This window comes from Passer montanus, unplaced genomic scaffold (genome assembly GCF_014805655.1).
Source record: "Passer montanus isolate IOZ18808 unplaced genomic scaffold, ASM1480565v1 scaffold24, whole genome shotgun sequence".
Lineage (NCBI taxonomy): Eukaryota > Metazoa > Chordata > Aves > Passeriformes > Passeridae > Passer > Passer montanus.
Genome location: NW_024367037.1, coordinates 836,957 through 861,800, shown reverse-complemented (window position 1 = coordinate 861,800; position 24,844 = coordinate 836,957). Strand labels below are relative to the sequence as shown.

At 37.5% G+C, this 24,844-nt stretch overlaps 1 protein-coding gene across 6 annotated transcripts in view; it reads left to right on the top strand.

The window, feature by feature from the left end:
* The window catches only part of MOCOS (molybdenum cofactor sulfurase), a 210,230-nt gene that overhangs the window by 141,020 nt on the left and 44,366 nt on the right, over positions 1-24,844 (top strand). For all 6 annotated transcript variants that reach the window (XM_039711098.1, XM_039711099.1, XM_039711100.1 and 3 more), the window contains one exon: positions 15,149-15,348. In XM_039711098.1, coding sequence (XP_039567032.1) covers positions 15,149-15,348 — 200 coding nt within the window. The remainder of the gene's footprint in view (positions 1-15,148; positions 15,349-24,844) is intronic.

The window sequence follows — 24,844 nt, the reverse complement described above, 5'->3', positions numbered from 1 at the left end:
TTTTTTTAAAAAGTGTCTTGCTAAGTCACTTTAGAAGTCCAGCAGATCTTCACAAAACAATGTTATTGGATTTTAGTTTTTCCTCAGCGGAAAAAAACACTTACAGAGATATGTTTTATGTATTGGTTCTTAGCAAGAAGTGGTTTAGATCAATGTTGATTTTGAATTGTCAAGGTACTGAAGGGAAGCATAGCTATAGCACTTTCGTACTCGATGGCTTTTCTGTGTTCTACTAACATTAGGAAGTTAACTTCAAGATATTTTTTTGTTATGGAGCAGCAGTTAGTAGCAAACAAACAAGTTCATCAGTATATATTTTGTTCTGTCTCTGTATCATCTGTGTGGCATTCCAGATGTGCTTGCCACTTTGCCATATTTAATGAGTTAAATAACACATAAATTAAACACCTAAACTAAAAGAACATTCAGTAATTTTAAAAAGTATTATTAAATCATTTATCTCTGGAGTTTTAAACAGAATTCATTGTCACCTCCAAAAAAGATCGTGTTTTAAAGTTAGTTGAAGTTTTGGGCTGAAAACTGAAATACCCGTTAATAAATACAATAGTCATTTACGTGGTATCAAATTTCAGCTGTTGCAGTAACAAATACAAATTTTGAAGAGGATTAATAAAATGGGGGCAGAGTTGTTGAAGTTTGCAGAGCAGAGGGAATTTTCTGCAAGGCTCTAGAGCCAGGAATTCCTATATCTTGTGTATTTCTGCCTCACAGTGGGAGCTGAGTAATGGAGTCATTCACGCAAAGCTGGAAGATGGGATCAATGCCATCCAAGGGAGAGCCCCCTCTGGGGGCTACAATGGCATCGAGAAGGCAGCTCTTCAGCCATTTCACACGTGGGAGGAGGTGAGGTACTTTCCCTCAGAGGTGCCCACCACATGATATGGCATTCATGTTGAGCTGTGGATGGGAGGAGTTGAGCCTAATGAAACAGTAGCTGTTGACCTGGCATGTTCTGTAAATAGGCATGACACCATTTGGTACTTAATTGTGGTCTAGCCTCAAACAGCTCCCTTGAACTGCAGATCTGAGGCACAGCTCAAAGAATAATTCCATTTGCCTGTGACAAGCCAGGGACTGGCTGACAGAACAAGGAGTATTAGCGAGGGTGGAGACTGCCAGCATCAATAATGATTATAAGTGCTGCTTCTGCCTGTGATGAGCTGCCAGCTTGTAAATGCTGAACAATTGAGTGACCTTGGACAAACCGGTCCCAATAATGATACAGCGTTTGTTTTAATATGAAAGTGACAAGAAGGAAAAGATCATAGTGTGTCTTTCTTTCATGCAATCCCTCATCTCCAAAATGGATGCATCTCATGTGAGTTTAATAATTTGTTTCATATGCAAAGCCTCTTTCTCTGGTATTAAGAAGATCTTCATTTCAAAGCTTAGGAAATTTAAAGACGACTGAAGGCTGGAGTCAAAAAAGGAAGATAGTTCTTATACCTGTAGTGGCTGTCACCTGCTTAGAGATAATAAAAATACTTTCTGAAATTTAAAACTGTGCTTTGTCTCAGCTCAGGTACTTGCAAGCTTTTTCTATTTGGGAGCAGTGGCAGCCTGTTCCCTTGGGGGGACAAGGCCCAGCCATGCCTGTCCTGAGGCACTGCATGTTGCTGCCCATGGCCCATGTGTGGGAAGAGGAGGAGGAAGAGGCGTGGGATGAAAGTGGCTGCCTTGGCACAGGGTACCCCCCAGTGCTGGCATGCCTGGCCTGAGCATCCAGGGAGCTCAGTGTGGCTCCATCCCACCACTGGGCTCTCCCTCCTGCCCCATCCTTCTCCTGGCGCCTCCTCTGAAGGCTTGGCAGCCCCTCAGCAGGCTGGGAGTTGGTGTTCTCCAAAAGGATCTCCATGGCTGTCCTGCCAAATGCTGCCTCCTGTGAGAGGGAGCTGCTCTCCTGGGAGCTGGGCACCCCAGGGGTCTGTGCTCCTTCAGTATCCCCAGGACCAGGGTGCCAGTCCTGCAGTGTCATGATGGTTCCTGGGCATCTCCAAGCCCTGGCAGCAGAACCCAGGCCCTGCTCCTAGCACAAGTATCCTGTGGGAAGAGGTTCTGGTGAAATTCATTATTTCCTTTAATAATTTAGAAGAGCTGGAGGTGGGTAAAAGGGGGAGCATGGGAATAAAAAGGGTGTAAAATAGAGTCTGAGAATCTTATAAATTGGAGTTTTTAAATTGAGGGTAGTGATACCAATTCATTAATTGAATAACATTGTAGGCATTTAAAAGCAATATATTTTTATGGCTGTGTTAAGTGGTTTTAAAGATATATTTTGCTCTCCTTTTCATAAATTAGTCTTGATAATATCTTCCTGTTCATGGAAGCAGAAATTCTCAAAATCTGTCTCTTGGCATTTTTCCATTTTGTGGCAGTAATAGATCATTCTCTTCTGGTGGGAAGAGTTTTGAATAAATGTCAGCTCGACAAGCAGCTGTGTGAAACAGGCTGATCCAGCCTCTGTCTTTGGGTCAAATGCTCACTGTCTCTGCTGCAAATGAAATACGAAAACTAAAGAGATGAAGTCCAATGGGGTGCATTCAGTTAGCATGGAAGAATTTCAAAACACTTTGAAGGATGGATCTGCATCTCAGCATCACAGAGGATATGGAAAAATGTTCTTGCTGGTTACTGCTGGTTACTGCAGGAGAGCTTTACAGCTGTGGAGAATCCTGTCAGCTTTAATAGGCTCTGAATACATTACTGACTAACCTGGCTTACAAGCAGCTGACATTAAAGTGCCTGATGCTCCTGACACACTCCTTCATCTCTTCCTTGCCTATAGATGAAGAGGCAAAATCTGCAGGAATGTAATACCAGCATAGCCAAAAAGCCAAAAACAGCTGAGCAGTATAGTGATGTGTTTAAATTCTATCTTACATAATATTTTCAGATAAAATTACAAACACATCACACATACCCAGAATATTATCCATATAGGGCTGGAAATGAGGGGAAAAAATAACTGTTTGAGATGTGAGAAAGAAATTAATCCTTTGTAACAGAGCTCATCATATGTTACAAGAAAGTGTGGTATGACTTAAGTCAAAGCTTGGGAGTTGCAGAACAAAATAAAGACTACAGTTGCTGTCTCTGGCTGTTGAACAAAGTGAGCCTTCAAGGTTCAGCTTTTAGTCAGAAATAATCAACACGCTGTCTTGTTACCAACACTTCTTGTTATCTGCTCTGATAAAGAAGGATCTAAGCTTTTATATTAGATCTCATACTGAACTTGACAGCATCATTCTGATGAAGGAAGAAAAAAGGGAAGAGCTGTAATGAGTACATTTGGCAGGACTCACACTGCCAAGTCCTCAAAAAGAAAGGTTTTTATTTTTTGATTGATTGATTGGTCTGACCTTACAGGTGAGTCAAGTCTCTGCAGGACCATAAAACTAATTTTTCTGACCCTTCAATTTATAGTTCTTTCCTTTTTCCTTTTCTATTCCGTGTCTAAGATAGGTGAAATGATTCAACACAGCTTCTACTATTCCTAAAATTCCGTGACTTATGATAACTTCAGGATGTTAATCAATTTATTTCTTACATGATCGGATATAGAGAAGGAAAGAAGTGCTTGAGCCATCATTTCTTTACTTATCAAATTATTTATTTGTTCTCCAGCTCTGCAAAGGGTGTTTTAATCCTGTGAAACTTCTATCTTCAGATGACATGTGAGAGAGTAGAACTCTCTGGGACATTCAAGAATCTCTCTTTAGATCAAAATGTAGGCTTTTCTGTCACTTCTCAACACTATGTGGAATTTTTGGTATCAGAATAACTAGGAAGAAATTAAGAAAAATGGACAGAACGCAATATTGTTACAAAGACTTGAGAGCAAGAGATATGTCACATAAGCTTTCTCATAATCTGGAGAGCATGGTTGTCAAGAGAAGACAAGAAAAAGGAAAATTGCTAACTGGTGTAAAAAACCTCCCAGGCCAGTTCCAAACTCCTGAAGTATCAGCAGTGTGTAGCTGTCACTACTGCTTTGTCTCTCCTGGGGAGTTCAAGTTCATGGCCTGCCATTGCCATGAAAGGCCAGCTCATCCTGCATCTTGTGACCTCCCTTCATAGTTTGTATTGATGCCTTCTCCTTTGAGAAGCTCCCTGGTGAGAGTTACAACAGGTATTGTAATGAAAGGGGAAAGGCTTAAGAAGCCATGTCACAGTCCAAGCTAATATCATCTGATAAATGCTTCATCTGATCCTGGTGTCACTTTTGGTCACCTAGAATAGAACAACACACTGTGGTTGATGTCCTTGCAGTTGCTTTTTGGTAAAATTTACTAAATTTTACCAATTTAGTAAAATTTCGCTGTTGAAAACTGCTCAGTAAATTGAAACCATTTATAATAAACATTGAAGATGTTCTTGAACTCTTAAAAATTATTGAGGAGTTTCATGGAAGAATGCCACTGAGTACTAGTAAAAGATGTTGCAGATGGGAACCCATAAAATTGTGGGACTGGTATTGTTCTTGTAAAAGGAAACAGGGCTGATTGTTTGCATATTGTTTCTCCTTTATCCTACCATATCCAAAAAGGAAGAAGGGTTTTGGAGAGGTAAATGAATATACCAGTTCGGCATGAAATGCCAGCCACACTAATGTTTGATACGTGCAGCCTTTAAATGCATTGCCATGCATTTAAATTCTCACGTCTTAGTTATACAAGTTTCCCTGTTGGGTTTGCAGTCAAATGTTTAAACAGTTTGATTAATCACTCCACTTCTAATTGGCCCAAAGTTTGCTGTTTGAATTAGGTGTCCTGCAAAGTACCTCAGCAGGGTGATGTAATTCCTGTAGGACCATCACCTAGGTATGTAAGACCACCAAGAGGTGAGGTGAGGCCAGAAAGGTTGAGTCAATAAAATATTAGAGATGTTGAGTCAAGAGAAATATTAGACGCTTGGGCAGCCTGAGACAGCCATTCTGGTTAATTCAATTCAGACAAGAATATCTGTTGCACTTAATAAATGAAATAGACTAAATAATCTTTAATAGGTGTCATTTCAACTGCAAGCCAGGGCTCCTGACTGGTCAGCTAGAGACTCCAAACAATACAGTGTTATCTACAAGGGTGTCTTGTGTGATATTGCAGCCATTCAAGTTATCTCATGTATTGAGTTAAGCAACTTTCAAGAAGGAAAGAAAAAAAAAAAGAGATGAACATATTTCATCAAGTTTTTTAATTCAAGGTATTGAATACTGAGGTATGAAAAGAGATTCTTTGCTGTGAGTGTAGTATTTGCATATCTTGTGTTGTGCAGAACCTCTCTGTGGCCAAAGGTCATGGAGATAAGTGTGTGCCAACTTTCTTTGCCAACAGTAGTAACACTCAGTGCCTGTTAGGCATAATGGCCATATACAATGTGAGTCATTTCTGAGGGCTTTCTTTTCATGATGCTTTAAATAAGAAGTTCTTTTTGTGGTCATACTTTTCATTTACAAAGCAAGACTGCACTTGGTGGGGCAAGAATAAAAAGGAAAGTAATAAGGATTATCTGTACTTTATTTCCTTAAATTGATGCTCTCCTGAATATTTCCATTTACAAATAAAGGCATTGTAGATATCTTTGTAAAATATGCTGCAAAAAGAAAGAAAGAAATGCATGGTAGGTAATACTAAATAACAGAAAAACCACAAGCAGAGCTGTTGTTTCTGTTGTTTTCCTTCATTCCCCCAATAGTCTTCTTTAACATCTTAAAATATGAATCTCATAGAACAGTCTAAGGAACCGTAGCTACTGTTACCACTTTGGTGGATCTAAGGAAAAGCCTTCCCAAAATTGAGAGCTCCAAAGAAACCAGGGAAGTAAAAGGTTTTCTTTTTATTGTTATGTGTGGTGCAAACTAGACTGTGAAGCCCCTCAAGGGAAGACATAGGTGAATCTGGGCCCCTCCACATCTCATGACTGTTGTAGCTTCATCCCAACCTCATAGAAAGGGAACCTTTGCTGTTTTGCCTTTTCCTTGTTACCTAAAAATGGAATTTTGTGAACAGTGCCTTGAGCTGGACCTTCATTTCTAAAGACTTGCTGTTATAAAAAAACCCTGAAACTGAAATGATGAGGAAAATGTTGTTGGTTTTTTTTTTCCAAGATATTTGTTTACACCTTAACTGCAGAGTTCTTCATTTGATAGAGCTGCAGCAGCCCCTACTCCTTTTCCTTTCCTTCTGAAGAGCTCATAATGTAATGGGCTGCCATAGGAAGAGGCCAGGGCTTCCTCAGTGCATGCTGCCTTGCTTCTTTCCCTGTCAGTGGCTCCCTCTGTGTTGGCAGCACTCATCCTTCACCAGTGCCTGGCTCACATCAGTGTTTTCTTTTAACCTTGCCCATGTCTGTCTTCAGAGGCAGTTCCTGAGATCATCATGGAGCTTGATTTACAGCACGAGACATCAAGTGGTGCACGTAGGAATTGCTCATGTCTTCAATACTTCAACTCTTCTAAACTGAATGTGAAGTATAGATTTTGACTGATTTATGGCATTATAGCTTATTGAAGCTGATATAAGGCCAAGAGTGGTTATTTTTTTCAGAAGCACACTACCTACAGTATTTGTAAGGAAGCAAAAACAGCAATAAATTATTTTATAATATCAACATTTTCTACCTTAGTTTCCTCTCCTAGTCTTCTGTTTAGTAGATCTGCTCAATGAACTTACAATTGAGAAAAATACCTATTCTGTGCTTGCAAAATTAGAAATGTTCAGTCTTAATCCAGCACACTTCCTTATTGCTCATCAACCCCTTAACAGAGACCATACAATCCTCTAGGTGCAGTGGGTCTCAGAAGCTCAGAGGAATGAACAGTGTAATAAAAACCTCCCGAAAGTTAATTTATGTCAGCCAACACTGCAGGACATTCTGCTTATAAAAAAACCCTGGTGTTGTTTTGCAGGAGTGATTGCTGAGCATCCCCCAGCAATGGCTATACTGTAAGAAGTACTGGCATCTCACTTCTATAGCATGAACTCTTGAGAAGTGAGGCTGGAACTATAACATCATTGCTGAAACCTGTGTGTTGACAGTGTGTAACACTATGCCAAAGTAGCCACTCTTTGCTCTCAGTTTTTCCTTCCACTGTCTGTGGAATGTTTTGTGTGTTCATATGTCTCACAAACTCAACAATGAGCTTCAAGAGGCCTGAGCCTGCCACATCCAGTCAGAAAAGACAGCCACAGGAGGGAAGGTGTGTCAGTGGATCACCTTTTGGTCCTCAAAAGAACAGTGACTGATGTAAAGCAGACTCCATGCTGTGACCTCAGGGCAGATTACATGTTAACCGCAGGTCTCTCTTGTGGTGTTAGTGTAGATAATTGTTAAAACAACATTAGCATGGTTAAAAAGCCTGGGAGAAGCCCTGGTGTGATTCAGTTTAGCATGAGGTTCCAGAATTCAGAGCACTTCTTAATATTGACTGCATGCTTCCTACTGATTAAGGCATCAAATCACAGAAATTTCAAGGCTGTTTTTTGTACTCATTTTCATTAATGAAACCCTTCCTTCCATGGTAGCTATTATTAGCATTAGTATTAGTATTGTTACAGTACCAGCAGAAACCTAGTCTGAGAATGCAAAACAAATAGCAAAGCATCCTTTAAGGCTATTAAAAATTATTAATATCAATAAATCCAAAATTTCACTAAGAAAAATATTGTTCTTTTCATAAAAAAGGATAGAAATTATTTTACTAACATCCTGTATTCCTGAATGTTACAAATAGAAAATGGGGAAATTTAGTGATTTTTTTTTCTTGTTCCATCACTATTCAGCATCATGCTTTAAGATTTGTTCTCTGGAAGCTTTTCTTTCAGTGTTTTGTTGTTCTTGGTTTAATTAAATGAACTTATGGTATTTTCTGTATTGCTGTGATGGGAATGTTCTGTGGAGCCTTAGAAAGAGCAGGATAAAAAGGTTTCACAAGAGAAGAGATGGAGCATCCCACTACTTCACATATTGTCAGAGAAAAATAGGAAAGGTGTCCAACCAAAATTACACGTAAGGAAAAAGCTGTACTGCAAATCAATATGCTGCAATGAACACCAAAGCATTTCACTGACAGAGAGATTCCAAAAACGTTATGTTAAATGTTTTGCTAATACAAAACCTATAGGAAGGTAGAGTCAAACCAAGGGGTACTGAGGTGTGAGTTCTGGGCACAGCATTAGCCATTCTTCTTCACCTAATGTAGGCAGGGTGAGCTATGAAACAGAACTGATTTATATCCTAGCAAGGCTTTAGATTGGGATCTGTCATCTTAGGAAGGAAAAGAAGGAAGCTGTCAGGGTTTTCGGAATATTCAAAGGGTTCTCTTGATGCTAAGGGAAAAATTTCCTCTCACAACACCCCCCCCCCCCCCCACCTGTATCTGGATTTCCCTTTATATTCAGTCTATTTTTGGTGCAAATTGTTTGTATCCATTGGTCTGCAGCTCCCCTCAAGGGAAAATGAAAACAAACAACCCACAAAACTGTGAAGATGTTAGAAAATCATGATACTATCAAGTACCACTGGTGGCTGGGTCTTATAGGAAGGTATTTTTTTGTTTTTGAAGAATTCATCTTAACTGCAGATCTGATGATAGTATCAGTTTAGCTGAGCAGAAGATTCTCCTCCCAGTATGTTACAGTGATTAGAAAGTTGCTCCTGACTTGAATAAGTAAGTTAAAAACTAATAAATAAGTGTTCATGCAAAATCGAGGTCAAATTAGTCTTATTGGCTTGAAAACCTAATACTTACTGCCTCATCTTACATTTTCTAAATTCCCATTATAAAGCTGTGAGACAAAGAAAGAGCTTTATGCTCTGTATTGTATTAGCAGACTAATTGTGGAGAATTAAAAATTCCAGGGAACAAGCAGCAGTTGAGCTTCCACATGCTGACTTCAAGGAATTGTATACAGCAGGCTCCATTAAACAAAGGACAGGGACATTTCATAATAAAGCAGAAAACAGGCCTGGATGTAACATTCAGGTTTCTAACAGCTGCCAGGAGAATTCATGTGCTTTTATAGTACAAGCTTCTCTTGCATTTTGTCCTTAAGCTGGCAGAATCATAAGCAGAAGTTGTTCTGCTGGACTGAGAAAAACCTTGGGAGATAAAGCCTTTAGAGGTAAAATGTGAGTATTACATAAATACATACTCTTAGGGATGATTCTGCTGTTCTTACAGAAATCTCTGTGGGCTCTTGTCATCCAGCTCTCTGGAGCTACAGTTGGAATGCTGCTTCCATGAGGTATGCAAGGCACTCTGCCTTTTTGAGAGACTCCCCAGTCATCTTTTATGTTGCTGGTTTTATGGTTTGAAAAGTCATCCTGAAATTATTACCTCTGCTGAGAGTATGGCATGGGCACATGGAAGGAAAGAAAGGATGGACAAAAATGCCCTCAAACAGTAAATTAAATGTATCTTACATTTTTAAGCTTATTTGAATTCTTATATAGCTCTTAGTCTAAGAAGCAGTTAACTGAAATTGAATTGTACCTCTAATTAAAATATTTATACTAATATTGAGTTAGATAGCTGGTATGTACAATTTCCCTGCTTTCGTGCAACTCCCAAAAATTTTTTTAAAAAGCCAAAATGTTCCTCATTATGATGTTTGAAAATTAGGAGCTGCTTCTTTCAGAATGCGCTGCTCATTTTATTTAGAACAGAGACTTCGAACTCCCCTCACTGTGTGAAAACAGAGCTTGAATTAGCTGCTCCAAAGAAGTGGGAGATGGGGCATCAAAGAGCCTTCTGTTCATTAAGATAAACACTGAATATGTGTTTCATGTTTGGTTTCAGTATAACATTCTGAATAGAGGATTAAGCAGTTGCTTCCCACAGTCTTAAACTATTGAGATGGTGTGGGAGAAGGAGGAGAATAAAAGGATTTAAGCTATTATGCAAAGAATTAGTGCTGAGAGAGTAAAAGGTCCCCCTATTACCCATTGAATTCTGCATGGATTTAGTTGTGTTGAGAGTGTAACACAGCTCTCTATGTTGGACACACAGAAAATACATAATTAGGTTGCAGGAATCCATCCAAAGTTTCAATCTGGACACTGATCTTGTGATATGGATTCTTGCCAGTTGATTATATACTTTCAAACTATAATATGTACTTTTCAGGAAAAAAACCCCATAGTTTCATAACCAAAATTTTCTTTTTTTGTAATTTGCTTTGTTACATCTTAACTTGAGAAAGTTAAGAAGCCTGCATTATTTTTTTAGAGGTACCAATGACAACTGGGGACATATATTTTACCCTTCTTACTCTCAAACGCAGTCACCTTAGCTGCAGAAAGTCATGGTCCAGCCACACTGTGTTCCCCAAACTGATTTTTATTACACATGTTTTATAGATCAAGTTGGTTGAACTGGTCATGTGAGTCAGTGTTGCAATCTGTCCGTGCCTTATGCATTTTCTGTGGCTGATAGATATTTTTATGAATTGGCTGGTAAGCCATTTACAGTGGATTATTTTTAATTAAATGAGTGAGATTTTAGTAACCAATATTGCAGTTCTCTTACATCAGAGGAGCTCTTTTTTGTTGACACCAAGGAAATGTTAATGTATTAGTTCTATCTCTGAGTGGCTTTTCTACCCTTAGTTCTGTTTTAAAAACTATTTAGTTTTTTGTTCTGTTTAGTTGTTGTTAGCCAACCCATAAGGACATTTTCATATATTGGGATTTTTAAAAATATATATATTTTGTTTATTTAATTGTAGCTGATTAGAAATTATATACATTTTTCATATATTTTTTCTCTAGGTATCTGTTACTCCTCACTCTGGGAAACAGGTTAGATTTGGTCTTACTTAGGGAAGCTATTCTCATAATTCAGGGGGAAAACTCACCAGGAATAGTTATATTTAATATTTTTTTGATAAATGTACTAGCTCTACCAAGTGGTGACTGATCAAGTTGATTATATTTTCTTCTCTTTATTTTCTTTTCTTGTATTCTATTTATAACATTTCAGGGTTGCACTTTGGGGGCAGGGAGTTAGATCATTTTAAGAATATTTCATTTCCATGTTTGCAGCATTTTGTTTAAAACAGGAGTGCTAAAAAATAGCAGTGGTTAGAACACATTGTTTAATGTTGTTTAAAGATGAAACACTCAAATTTGCCAAAAAATACCATTACCAAGTTCATCCTCAAGAGGTTTTTTAGTGGGAAGAATAACACTAAAGAGGTGACAGACCTCAGTCAGAGACATCCAGTTCTATGCAGAAAAGAACACCAAAAAAAGCTGAGAAATTAATCTTAATGTAGGCTTCTTGGAGGAAGCAAAGGAAGGACTCCAAATGTTTGACAGGATTTCCAGGTTCCATGGCTTCATTAGCACATTGACTCACATTGTCTCATTTGGGATTCAGTAGAAGGTGGGTACATCATGGTCTCACTCCCTGCTGATTGGTTTGCTGAGATTTCAGCTCATTATTTCTCTCAAACATATATGTGAGCTTGGATTTACTGGAGTGATAGAGAATTTGTCGTCCTTAAACCTCAATTTCTTCTCAATAGCTTTTTCACACTGAGTTAGAACAATAACTGTGTATTTCTTTTACATCTCTCTTCTTCCTTACCTCTGGTATTTAGTGTCTCATAATAAGAGAGACAAAAAGTGTATTTGAATGCAGATCACAGAGGTTTCTGAGTACAGCCTGAAAACCTTAAGCACCAGATTTTTCATTCTAGAGGCTCCTTTCCAGTCTCTGCTTTATCTTAATCTCTTCATTCAAAATCTTTTATAGGTATTGACATATGCCTATTTGTCTACAGCTCTTTCAGGAAGAGCTAACATTTGAACATTTGGGCTTCTGAAATCCTGGTTCTTTCGGAAAGGAGACAATATGCCATTACATGTGTGCCATTATGTAATGCAAAACCAGGTCCATGCTAACTCAGAATCATTCTTTACTGAATATTTATTGGACATCTGTATATCTCAGACTTATCTGATTAGATAAAATTCCACCGCAAAAAATATCTTATTCTTTGTAGCACAGAATAAGCAGCTAACAAGACAGAGGTAATGTAAATACAAGATGTTATCAGCAGGCAAGACAAGCAGTGGATTTCCTACAGCATGATGACAATTGTGAATAGTTTGAATGTAAAATTCTCTTGTAAGTGTGGCATAACTTCTCCTCTTACATATGACTTACCTGTCCCACAGTTTCTGTGGAAAGGAATATGCATACATGCAATTCCTATGGAAGAGCTGTAAATTTAAACTATAAATCATTATATAAATATTATGTAATTATTATATCATCATAATTATTATATAATAATATATATTATTACTTATAAATAAATATTATAAACTATATATTTATTTGTGGGTTATCCAGTGCAGTGGCACTCTGAATTTTCAATACTTGAACAGTATTTGTTTCCATAACAATATCCACTCTGAGGTATAAGCTGGGATGGCAGGTCTGAGATAGTGCTGATGTATCAGAATGCTGTAATGTGCAAACATACATCAGCAATATGTGGTGTAACAACATCTCCACAGGTTTGCTAGAATACTTTGGCAAGGAGGTTTGTACACAAAAGTAGAAGCTTGCTTTGTCAATCTTTTCTGCTCAAAAATTTTACCATGAAGTTACTAATGAGTGCAGGTTGTGAGCATTCTCTGTGCTAAATATGTTCCTGCATTACACATTACACACATAAATACTGTGGATGGTATTAGATAGACTTCATCTGATGTAATTTAGACATGGGATTAATTCTGATCCAAATTACAGAATGCATAAATTGTTCCTAATTTTAAAATAACTTTTAGGAACAACCATATGCAATTCACCTTAATGAAATAATGCAGCTGTAGGGAATAAAAACACTAAACTGAGAAAAATTCAGGGCAATTGAGATCTTCTTGATATGAAGTATCAATGATTTCTCTGAATTGTAAGTCTTACAAAATGCTTATGATGTGTTACTACTTTTATTCTCAGAGATTTGTTCTGGCTTTTATTTTCTCTTTTATTTTCTCTTCTTACTCCTAGAAGGGAGATGAGGTAAGCACTGGATTTATATAATACACAGTACAGATAATTTTGTTGAACAAAATAAAAATAAATCACAGCTATTTTCTGAATATATCCCTTTTTCTGTCAGAATAAATTTCAGATTGTTGGCAGTTTTTCCACAAGGTTTTCTGTGACATCAGACCTAATTACCACCTATTCTGCTACTTAAAAATATGGGACCCTGGCAACACAGCTTCCATTCTCCAATCACAGGGCAGGAAAGCAATTGCAGGCTATTGCGTTTGGATTTGTCAGAATAAATAATTAAAAGACTCATCAGCTTCTGACTAATGAACAAGGAAATGTGATTAAGAAACTTTAAAGGAAAATAGCTGAAAACAATATAGAAATGATAGCAGGGATGATTGCTGTGAATGAGTGACTGAAATTTCTGAATAAGAGATTTTTTCAACCAGGCACAAGGACAGTAGTTTAATCTCCTATTAAAAGATTCCTGTCAGTTTGGAAAAGCTCTGAATCAGGAGATTAGACACATTTCAAAAGCTGACAAGGCAGTCACTTCTCTTAAGACAGTGACTTTCTGGCAAATGCTCAAAAATAACTTTTTTTTGTGCGTGAGATTTTGGTTTTCTTTTTTCACTATTTCAAGACTTTTAACTTCTACCCAACAATGACTAGGACATTTCTGACTCGTCAATCTTTTATTCTCAGAGACTCTAAAAATACAAATCATCTTTCAGATCAAAATGTTCTAGAGATGCTTACCAAGTTTACTGTGGCTTGCATCCAGAAATTGCACTGATTAGCTTCTGGTATACTTCCTTGCAAATGCTTTGCATGTTAGTATCTCATTAAATATCTTATTCCTCTTTATTATTCTTCAGCACCAAAAAAAATGTGCTTCTACCTTATATCTAATCTGTTACTGTGCTTTTAACATATGCTCTCCCAGCTTATCTAAAAGAGATAACACATAATAGAGAAACTCAAAAAAAAGCAAAATAACAGATGCTGCTGCAGTTCTTCTGCATGCCAGGAGAATGTATCTTACTTTTTTCCTTTATATACATTCATAAATTGCATGGTCTTTATATGAATAAAGGCACAAAAGTCAACAAGATTACCAATTTTCAAGTGTGGAACTTTCCAGATACTCAGATATAAAAGTAATATGCACAGAAGTGGGAGATTCATTGTTATAAAGAATAATATAAAAAGGTAAAATAAAATGTGAAACATGCTCATGAGTCTCAAATAGGACTCAACATTACAGAAAACACTCTGGGTCTAAAACCCAGAAAGAAAAATATTCTGCCACTTCAAGAGGTCTTTGCTGATTCTTCACCTGTTTTTATTCTTTCCACATAATGCAAACCCACCATAGTGCAGTGTACAGTATGCATAATGGAAGCTCCTTCAATAGGCACATCTAGCAAAGACACGACCTATCCTCAAAAAGCAGAGATGTTGATGACATCTTCATCTGTCAGGAATTCTCTGCAGTTCTCTTTTCCAAACTGTGTAGCAAACAGAGAAAAAAAATTACTCTTTATGCTTTTCCCAGGCCAAGTTCTGTGAAAGCTCTTCTGTAAAGTTTCTCTTGAGCCCCCAGATTGCATGGGTGTAGTCAATGAAGAATTCACAATGCCCTGTTTCTTCTATAGAAAGAAGTCTTGAAAGAATAATTCTTCAAGTAAATTTCTTGTAAAATGACATTTTTATTTTGTTATTACATTTAGAATTTTATTGTTTTTATCTCAGACATAACAGTTTGCTTTCCGTGCTGTGTTCCCATGATCTTCAAAGTTAGATCTGGAAAAGCAGAACATCTTAGTCTTATGTATAGACTGCAAGTATAATTCTTGTAATTCCTGGAAACCATTTCAGTTAAACTTTATCTTTCTACCTTATTAACTATAGATAAATCCTTGGTGCAACACTACTTCTGAAACTTCTACATGAGGAAAGAAACTTGAAAATTGTACATGCATTTAAAAAAACCACAAAACTATCAATTTTGTCCTATTGCCTTCACACCACGTCATTCTTAAAAATCATCCTTTTTTTTACATTGCCATAAAAATAATGCACCTGACATGTATGTGCTCTTTTCTTTTGTAGGTGGAATGGAGAAAATTAAGCAGCATACCTTTGCATTAGCTCACTACACCTACACTGTGCTGTCTAACTTAAAATATGCCAATGGGGCTCCTGTCGTACGTATTTACAGTGACACAGATTTCAGCAGTCCTGATGTCCAAGGTCCAATCATTAATTTTAATGTGCTCGATGAAAATGGACAAGTGCTCGGCTTTTCACAGGTATGTTTTTCTCTTGTCTTAACTTGAGTTTACTGTTGTGCTTTAACTTAAGCATGTTCACAATGAATTCTTCATCCTAAAATAAATCTTTTATTCACAGCAGTCCTTTCTGAGATTTTGGGTTTGTTTCTTCATAGCTCTGCACAGCATATACATGCCATTTTTAAAGCAGTAGAAAAAGAATCCAATAAATAGTGCTAGCACAATACAAAATACGTAATAGCCAGAGGCAATATCTTACAGATTTATTACTCCACAAAAAGGAAGTTTGGAAGTGTGCTGTTTTAACAGGATACATTGACTAGGCAGTTTGATTTTCCGCTGGCTTCCTTCTCTAGAGTACTCACAATTGGGAATTGAAGAGAAGTCTGGAAAAGCTGATAAAGAGACTGCCTTGGAGCTTTGACATACAAGTGAAATTAGATCTCAGAATATAACAGTCATCAATGAAAGAGGAATTCTCTTTTCCCTTCAGTTGTAACAATTACACTCTTGTAATATTCCTGAGCGACCATGGAGTAAAGTTGGATGATCAGTGTAAAGGGTGAGATTCAAGCTCAAGAAATTCTTAAATGCTGTCTTTCTCAGCAGCTTTTTGTATCCTTTATCCATCAGGTATACCAAGTATCTTTAAGATGAAGCTTCATTAGGCTTTTCTCCTTTCAGTAGAGAGTGACAATAATTGTGTGTATGGCTGTGCACCGTGTAGGCAGTGGGTCACACAGGGGACAGTTGCTCACTTGCTCATCAGAAGAAGGCAGAGAAACCACGGTGCTCTTGTTTTGCTTGCTTCTTATTTTTTTTCCCTTGGCTTCCTGAGAGAATAGGATAATGAGGGGAACATGGAGATATGTCTACAATACAAGATGAGATCCATTTCTCACTAGGGAGAAAAGAAATGAAGCATTGTTTTATAGCTGCAAGTATGGAGTTTTACATTTTATATGACATTTACCTGATGAACATGGGATGGCCAAATGTAGAGTACTCAATAAGTTCTTCTTCACATACATCTTTTTTAGACAATGCGACCAAATAGTAGCAAATGTTCACCACATTTCATTTCAAAGCAGTCCACATTTTAGGAATTAATTAATCATTTATGTAACCTTCAATATGTGTGACAATGTTCAGAAAATATTTGAGATATTGACGCAACTGAGTTTGTAAAACTCCCCAAACACTTTAATGTTGTTTCTGTTCTTTGATTAAAATCAAAACCTTTACTCTGATTTCTGATTTGTACAACTTCTTAGTAAAATTGGCTGATCCATGTTTCACTTTTTAAAACTCAATCATACCCTCAAATTAAAAATTCTTTCATACTCTTATGAATCCATTATGCCTGTTTGCTACAGAGGCTGCTTATAAAAAGCTTCTTTATTGATCTATATCATCTGGATTGTGCTGTTCACCAGATTCTGAAGACTTCTAGCATATATGGAATGAAGAGCTATAAAATTTTCAAATGCATCCCAGTTTCATCTGAAGTGCCTGTTAGACTACTTTGTTTAATTAAAATAATATGCAATTTTTAATGACTTTTAGAAATTAACAACCACTATTCTTTCCAAAGCTGCAATATGTGTGATATATATGTATATATAAAATTGGCTTCTTTATGGAATGAAATTATTTCATAGAAATTTTATAGAAGTTATGGGGGAGAAAAAACCTTTGCTGCTTCTTGTTTATAATTACAAAGAAAATACATACAACAGAAAGTAAGCTTTATCAAACTGACCATGTAATCTCTTCATACCTGCATGCATGTCTAAATAGATATAGGTTTGAATCAAAGTTAAATCCAATAGTTTTGTTAGTTGTTTGGAAGTAAAATAGTGGCCTCTTCTTTGGTGGTGTCTATGGTCTGCAATTCATGTGGATTCACAGGGCAGTCTCCACGTGCAATCCAGTGGAGTCAGCAGAACACAGTTTCAGAAGGCTCCCAGAAAACATTTTGAAGAATTTTCTATGAAGGGAAAATTGGATGGCATTTACGTGCTCCGAGTGGACACCAGTTAATGACTCAGGTTATCTTTGCATATTAAAAGAGGAAGGACCTAATGTCCTATTCCTTTATGGATGATATCCCATCTATAATTAATTACTTATAACCAGGCATGGAACCAATTCTATTTGCCTCTCTGACAGGCAATTGTTATGTTCCTGTTGCCTATTGTAGGGCACAGTGTGACTGGACATTAACATTTGGTAGCTTGAAAAGGATGATACAGCCAACTGATTCCAGAGAAAATATTATGAGGAGGCTTGGAGCAGTTTATTTGGAACACTTGAGATTGGCAAGAAAGACTTCATAAGTAGACACTGTCTTCAGAGGATCCAAGCTTACATTTAAGCCTCAAGATTTGCATAATTGGCATGATATTCAAAACTCTGAACTAAGCCCAAGATATTTAGGATGTGAAAAGTGTGTAGTGAAATACATGACACGTAATGCCACTGCTGAAAAATGAAAACAGAAAAAAAAAATCATGTCTTTCGTCTGTGTAGCAATGGGGAAGAAAATTATTCTTACCTGCTCATTTGGTTGAAATCCATTTGTCGGTGTTATCAGCTTAATTACCAGAGCTAACAAGATTGTGCCAGTAAACACAAACACTCTTCAATTACATGCATAGGGTCAATTGCACCAAGAGGAAACAGCCACAATCTCAGGTTCATCTTTGAGTAAAACCTTTGTTGTAGCTCTGAAGAGCAAATGAAGGCATTTCATTGAAGTGAAAAACAAATAACCTCACTGTGATTGCATTCTCAGAGATGGCAGCAATTTTTACACCTTCCTGTCCCAATATAGATGATATAGAATATTTGGATGTTAAGAAGTGATAGGGTGAGAGGGAAATAACTATGGAAGTTAGTTGAATTGCTATTGCTTTTTTGTTTAAATGTTTCTTTGTGACTGTTGAAGGGTAATACTGTCATAGAATATTATACTTGGAATAAACTTGTGTTGTATACTATATGTATCATTGGTTTAATTGACAGTTTAATCACTAGTTTAGAGTTTTTTGTTCTAAATGGTAATTAAAACAATTAAATAAGAGGGACTTGTGGACCCAAAACAACAATATTCATTCAAAAGCTTTGGTTTTAATTTAGATTTTTCATGGAACATTTCTTTATCTAGGAATTAAACTACTACCATTTTGAAATTTCCATAAACCTCTCATCTTTGAGCACTAAAACTGCATTAAATTTCCTCCTTTGAGCTGCACCAAATACTTTCCTTGAAAATTATTTCCTTCAGTAAAGCTGTCTCATAGACTACTATTGGTAGTAATTTGTTCTTGAAATCACTTGGGAGGACACCTGTATTCTTTTCACACAAGATGCCTCTCCTCTGCAGTAGCACCTCTGTCATTTTGTTAAGTGTTTATTTGCACTGCAGCATCAAAAAGCCCCTGTTAGGAACAAGGGTTGAATTATGACGAGTACTTGACAGGTCCAGGACATAAAGATGGCCTTTTTGCCAAATGGCTTCTTCATATATACTTGTCTAGTCAAGAATGGATAATTCCCCAGTATTAGAGCTTTTTCTGCTAATGAAGTGTGGACAGATGACAGACTGGTAATTTGGAAAGGTGCAAAAGTGCAGGGGCGTAGAGATGAAGGATCTCTGCAGGACAGAAGCAGAAGAGTTGACACTAAAGCAGCAATCTTCTGCCTCCTTGTGAGGCTACCAGAAAAAGAGAAGCAATCAGCCCTAAACTTTAAAGAGGGCTTGTGATGTAACAAAAGATGGTGTTACAGATATATATCTGGTGCTGAGCTAATGCAGCAAACTCTTCACACAGAGAATCATCAGCTCATTCATTAACAATGAATATCTACAGCTTTCAGCATATATGAATATCATGTGTTCTGTCATCCCCAAGCCTTTTCCAGGCTCTTGAACACTGACAGAAATGACTCAGCTTCAATTTGCATCCTTGCCATCTTTCATTTTTTTCAGCAAAAACTTCCATAGGACTCTATGAAGTCCAACCTGATTTGAATGCCAAAGAGATGGAACAGTCATAAGAGAACAACATAGATTTGAAACAACAATCATACACACAAAAAATGTGGCTTTTTTGTAAACTGGGTCAAAGTGAAAATGTTGTATGTTCTCTTCACACTTGCAGATGTGAAAAAATATCACCCCATCTCTGCTCTGGGAGGCCTTTTATGCTAATATAATTTATGAAATCTTCTATTTGTTTTGATAGAGAGTTGAGATCTGTGAAATTCTCTTTGTATATTCAGTAAATAATTTCAGAGTGATTTTATAATCCCTTCACATTTTATTCTATAAAGTCAGTTTGGAAGCCAGAAGAAGGTAAAGAGGTAACACAGATGGCCAGATGGAATTTTGCCTGAAATATTTGTTGAATTGTATGCACTGGAGAGCTCTTACCCAGCCCCAGCTTTCAGTTCAGTGTTCTGCCAGTAGTGAAAAATAGCCCTTCCCTTACCAAACTTTTTCTTTTTCCACTCTGATCTTCTGAGACAATATTTTTTTTTTCTCCTCCTGTGCGTAATAGAGCCAGCAATGGGCTTTAAAAAGTGAGCAAACCATCATGGCTGTCTTTTGAAAAATGACCATCATTTCACATTTCAGCTGTGGATTACCGGCATCCATCCTTACTCTACTTTTTCACACTGCCTCCTTAGCTTGGAGCCTGAACCTAAAGCACAAGTAACTTGCTGTGATAGGCTCACCTACAAAAGTTCCCTTAGTGGGAACGTATATGCTTGCCGTGTCCTCTAAAGATCCTGTCAGGAAGGGAATGAGCATCAGTCCATTAGCAGTCTCAGCCTTCTTGCCTACCACTTCACACTTGTGTGTGATAGACAAACTGCTATAACAGGAATAGCTGCCAAAGAGAGAGAATGTAAACATTTTGGTTTGCCTAAGGAAGGCTCTTCTGCAGTGTTGCATATGAATGAGTTTTGCCTCTCGAGACTGAGAACCCTGCTCACATAGATTATATATAATCAGTTTTGCCTAGGAGCATACATTAGCATGTCCTGGCTCACCCTCATCAATCCAGATAGAGTGAAGGGAGGTCTAGACTTTGAGTTTACTTTCTTCACCCACTTTTCAATTAAAAGGAAGAAAATCAGCATTTCTCAAGAGACAACTTGAGAAATGCATCCCTTCAGTGCATCCCTTCAGTCTAAATCTATAAAACAGTTTGATGACTGCTCTTATTATGGCATGGGCCCACATTCCTCCATCTAAGCCACCCTTTAATTAATGTAAAGTAAGGATTGACTTGATGACCCACTGGATTTTTCCTTTTCTCCCTTGCTTTCTGTCAATCTGAAGTGAAGACCAGGGTCTTCCATCAGAATGTGTGGCCTCAAATCACTTACATCCACCCACTTACTGTGACACCTTCTGTACTCTGGTAGCCTCTTTCTGCTAGCAGTATATATTAGGAGTATAATCTTTAGTTCCAGATCACAGAATATTCTGAGTTGGAAGGGACCCACTAGGATCATCAAGTCCAACCCTAAGAAAATAGTTGTGGGATAAAACCCACAACCTTGGTGTTATTACCACCTTGCTTGAAGAAGGCAAAATCAGAATGAGACTTCCCCAATAAACAAAATTTCATTTTCCTTTTAATCCCATTTATCCTTCTGTATCCAAATCATTCTGTTTTAGTGAATTTTTTCATAAGCAGCTTTGCAGCCGAGCTGGATTCAACCCTGTGGTTTGAGATGTAGAGGGAGAAAATACATCTTAGAATTGTATGGTCATCTTTACTTAAACCTTTCTTAGCAGAGGCAATTTGTTCTGGAACTTCATTAAAGTGAGAAACAAATAACCACACCATAATTGCACTCTCAGAGATGGCAGCAATTTTTCCATTTTACATGCAGTACTATATTCAGTACTGCAAAATATTTCCTAGTATTTAAACTAAATTTCTCGCACTACAGCATGACTCCATTATTACATGTATTGGAAGAAAGAGACACCAGTTTGGGCAGAAAAGCAAAAATAAAGAGGACATGCAGGATGAGGGAAGAATTGGACAAGAAGCATGAAGCAGTGTTGTAAGGGTGAGGTGTGACAAGGGAAGAGACAGAGCAGTATATGCAGGTAGAACTTATTCCATCTGCTTGCATTTGGATGGATCTACAAACAAAAGTAACACAGGACAAAGTGGTGTGAGGCAGGATGGGAAATGCACAAAAAAGTAGCTGCTCTAGGTAAATATCATGGTGATAGCCAGTTCTGGAAGTACTTTCATACTGTAAGTACACTGCTTTGGTTTCATAACTTTCTCTTTTAAAAGCTTCCTTTTCCTTTAGTAATATCTTAAGGAATTGTTCAGCTGGACTTATGTTAGTAGCCAGAACCTGTAAACAGCCAGGTGAAATGCCCTCCCTCTGCTGTAGGCTTTCAGTGTCACCTTGAGGGATTCAATGCCTTATCTTCCCAATTTACTCTCACCTCACAGGAGTGGAGAGAAAATATGTTAAATACTGTCAAATCTTCAGATATCAAGTGGCGGATACATTTGTATATACACACAGCTGGTTCAATACATATTCATATCACTGCTTATCATTACCTGATAAAAGGAACCAGGCAATACCTGAAGTGGGTTGATTTCTCAAAATAATTGCTGTTTGTGTCCTAGACAATATTTTTAGTTTCACTAGAAGATCATCTCCAGCCCGGTGTTCACACAGTGTATAGATACAGAATTAGAGCAATGGCAACATGTGAATTACAGGAGTAAAAAAAAGAAATGAGCTACAGCATTTCCCATGCACAGGAATTTGATACCAGGTCAATTGGATCAAAATGACCAGAATCGGATGCTACTTGTCAGAACTTGTCTGGAAATTCATACCACATCCCTACAGGAGAAAGTGGGCAATGAGGGGGGAATCCTCCAACTACATTTAACCTATTTGAAATAAATCTTCATGGAAAGTTATTAAGCAAGACATTTTTGTTGCTCTTCATATTTTGTCTTTATAGGGTTTTTTTCCCCCATCTGTTTCTTTTTACTTCCATGTGAAACAATCATTCAGTTTTGTAAGTGCAGCATTTTTTCATCTGGGCCACAGAAAATGGAAATCCAGCATTTTTTAATTCCAGCTAAGAATGGCTTTGCAGCAATGGTCATATGACTCTGAGCTAGTTACGCTAATGCTTTTAGAAGCATAACCACTCATTATATTAATTTTGATGACTCAGGAAAGAATAATGTTCTCTAACTTGCTTAATGGGATTTTTGGCCATCTTCCCAAGAGCTACCTAAAAATTGCTGAGTTGATTACTCACTATTGATTTTAGCTATGGATTTAGCCATTGATTTCAGGAAGCCTGGAATGGCAGATGGACCAGCACAATAGAATACAAACAAGATTATAAGGACAAAAAGATTGTTGTGAAGATTCCTGTTGAACATATACTGATTTCTTTGGTTCCAATTAGTTTCCAATTGTGCTGTGGATGTCTTGGACCAGGGAGATAGCAGCAATGCAGTAAACCACACTGGCTTATTTATGTCAATAAATGGCACCTTGTTTCTTCAAACTGGCAAGAAATCATTACTATCTGGATCTTTGCTTTTGTGACATGGCACTGGTTGCTCAAAGACAGCCCTTGCTAAAAGGAGCTCACAATATAGGAGGCAGCTTCATTGATCTAGGTCTGAACATAATCATAATTGTTGATCACTGACTGAACATAAGGAGGTGCTGTACTTCAGAGGCTCAATGTGAGAAATACAAACCTCGTTAGTATGTAATAAAGCTCTGTTCTTGCTGAGGTAGTAGTGACAGAGTACAGGCTGAGTTCTTTCCGTTTTATCTCGTTGCAGGGGTACAAAGACACATGTGAGTTAGTGTGCCTGAAATTGCCTACTATTAAACTGTACATTGGAGCTGATCAAGGTTAGAAAGCCTCATGAAAGACTAGACTGAAGGTGTTGTCTGACACTGTTTCTCTGAAGTGTCCTTGCACGTTGCTAAGGAAACGAAAAGAGATAAAAGAAAGATGCTCATAGCTGTTCAGATGAAAGAATCCAAGATGAATGAGGGAGGCTAAATATTTTCTGTTTGGTAACAGGGCCAAACTGTGGCTCTGAACTACAGACCTTGCCACATGGGAGAAATGTGGGAAAAAAAACACATGGTACCAGGCAAAAACTGCACTTTTGAGAGCTTCCACTGGATTCCCTTGTCCTTGATCTTGGTAAAAGCAGATCAGCTGCCTTTGAATGCGTGCAATATCTAGTTTCAGTCCACTGTCTGAAGCCTTTCATGACAAAAAGGGACTGGCCCCACCTTCTCTGTTACTCTGCTTTCTTGTTTGCATCTTCCTGCCCCCACACCCCTCTTCCCCACCACACCACTCTATAGGATCCTGTGACTGTAACTAAAGTAATATGGGAATTTGATCCCACAACCTCCCTATGTTATATTATTCCTGTTTTCAGGGGTTAAATACAGACAGAAGAGGATTTAGGTGTCTTAAAAGAAATAGGAAAAGGTGGAAAAGATTTTGACTGTGACATGAATTAAACCTATGTCACTGGACTTTCAGTAGCATGCTGTGCACTTTTTTATTCCTAGGAATTGTTTCCACTTGTATAAGTCTGCTACATTCCCCTTTATCCCTCTTGATATGAGTTATAGCTTAGTCTTCTGTGTATTTTTCCTCTGGCTTCAACATTTCTGACTAGCAGCAATTGACCGAAAGCCTTTAGCCTACAAAATAGCTGGGGATGCTCAATGGGATGGAGACATACAGAGGTTTTTCTATGACTCACAAGAGGATGCATTGTTGAAGTCAGTTAGGAAACCACTGAGGGCTTGAGTTCCTTTGCTTTGCTTTCTTCCTGAAATCTATCCTTTCCTTGATATCATTTTAGTGAACCAGATTTTCATTGTCAATGAATGCAGTTTAAACTGGAGGGGGGAAAAAAAAAAAACACACACACACAAAAAAACCCAAAAAAACCCCAAAAAAAAACCCCAAAAAAAAACCCAGAAGAGAAGATGTCATTTGTTGAAGAGATCTATGGTCATTAAGGCACCAAATCAAAGAAAGAAAACCCAGGTATTTAGCTTACTCATCAGTCTGTTCCGTTTCAATAGCTGGATTCAAATTCACTTGCATATTCAGCAGGAAAGAAAAAAACAGTTGAAAAAAATGTTAGGTCATCCATTAACAAGACTGTGTTTCATTTTTTCATTTTGTTTTTATAGCCACCCCTTCTAGCTTCTGTTTTTCAGAAATGTAAAATTTTGTTACTCCTTTATGCATGAAGAACCTAAAGTTCACTATGTGTATAGCATCTCCTAAGTGAGAATTCCTGCAGAGTGGCAACCCACATATTTTGAATTATGCTAATATTTCTAGCTTGCTTCTTTCCCATGCAATCTTACCTGCTATTTGACTGTGTTTTAAACTAGCCAAGAAAATTATCACATCAGCTGTAAAGTTCCTGATAAGATA